The 1230-nt window shown below is 60.2% G+C and overlaps 1 protein-coding gene across 2 annotated transcripts in view; it reads left to right on the top strand.

Annotated features, from left to right (window-relative positions):
• The first annotated feature begins 252 nt into the window (after positions 1–252).
• The window catches only part of Rilpl2 (Rab interacting lysosomal protein like 2), an 11424-nt gene continuing 10446 nt past the window's right edge, over positions 253–1230 (top strand). The window contains exons 1-2 of one of the 2 annotated variants that reach the window (XM_055605799.1): positions 253–838; positions 1022–1160. In XM_055605799.1, the coding sequence (XP_055461774.1) occupies positions 533–838; positions 1022–1160 (445 nt within the window). In that variant the 5' untranslated portion in view covers positions 253–532. The remainder of the gene's footprint in view (positions 839–1021; positions 1161–1230) is intronic. The other variant, XM_055605800.1, reaches the window with a different exon arrangement.

Genomic DNA, 1230 nt, shown 5'->3' with positions numbered 1-1230 from the left:
ACACACACACACACACACACACACACACACACACACACACACACACTCACAGACAAACTTTCGATAGAGACGTGGAATTCCCCTCCCCTGCCATGCAAATTCGATAGCTGGAAAGCTCGAGTTCGCAAAGTAAAAAACAACAACAAAAAAAAAAACCCTCTTTCCATGACCACCCTGGAAAGTCCGCCCCCGTGGCCATGGAAACCAGGCTTCACGCGCCTGTCACCTAGGGCAGAGCTACGGGAGGCTCCTCCCCCGTGGGCTACCAGGCCTGCGGTGCTCGGTGCTCCTTCCTCCCCGCGCCCCTACCCACGGGCCGGTCCCCGTCTCCCCGCGTCTGGAGCACGGCTGTGCGGCTGCGCGCGGGCGCGGTTTTCGGTGGTTCGGCGCGTCCCGCGACTCGGCGCACCCACCCCCGGGGCCACCCAGACGGCGCCCACGGCGAGGGCTAGGCGCAGAGAAGTTTCCTGGCCCCTGAGCCAGGGGACGCTTAGGTGACGACCGCCCCGGTGGTCGCCGAGGTCGGGGCACCATGGAGGAGCCTCCGTTGCGGGAGGAGGAGGACGAGGAGGACGAAGAGGGCGCCCTGGCCAAGAGCCCCCTGCAGCTGACCGCGGACGACGTGTACGACATCTCCTACGTGGTGGGCCGCGAGCTCATGGCCCTGGGCAGCGACCCCCGCGTCACGCGGCTGCAGTTCAAGATCGTGCGTGTGATGGAGATGCTGGAGGCGCTGGTGAACGAGGGCGGCCTGGCGCTCGAGGAGCTGAGGATGGAGAGGGACAACCTCAAGCAGGAGGTGGAGGGCCTGCGGAGAGCCAGTGTGGCAGGAGCCCCGGTGAGCAGAACCCTGGCCTCAGCCTGGGACCCTTCCCGCAGTCAGTGTCTGGCTCTGTAGTGTTTCCTGTCTGTTGCAAGCTGCTTCCTTTTCGGATTTACTTAACTTCTTTAAAAAAAACTTTTTTTTAATCTTTATTTTATGTGTGTTTGTTTTGCTTTGGGGTATGTCTGTGCACCACAGGTATGCAGGGCTCGGGGAGGCCAGAAGGAAGCGATGACTACCCCACCCCACCCCCATGGACTTATGGATGGTTGTCATATGGGAGCTGGGAATCGAACCCAAGTCCACTGCGAGAGCAGCCAGCGCAGTGAGCTTCTGAGTTAGTTATCTCTCCTGCTCCGATTTCCTTTCCTTTCCTTTCCTTTCCTTTCCTTTCCTTTCCTTTCCTT

This window comes from Psammomys obesus, unplaced genomic scaffold (assembly GCF_907164565.1).
Source record: "Psammomys obesus unplaced genomic scaffold, mPsaObe1.curated_primary_1811, whole genome shotgun sequence".
NCBI lineage: Eukaryota > Metazoa > Chordata > Mammalia > Rodentia > Muridae > Psammomys > Psammomys obesus.
This window is presented reverse-complemented; position numbering and strand designations above follow the sequence as displayed.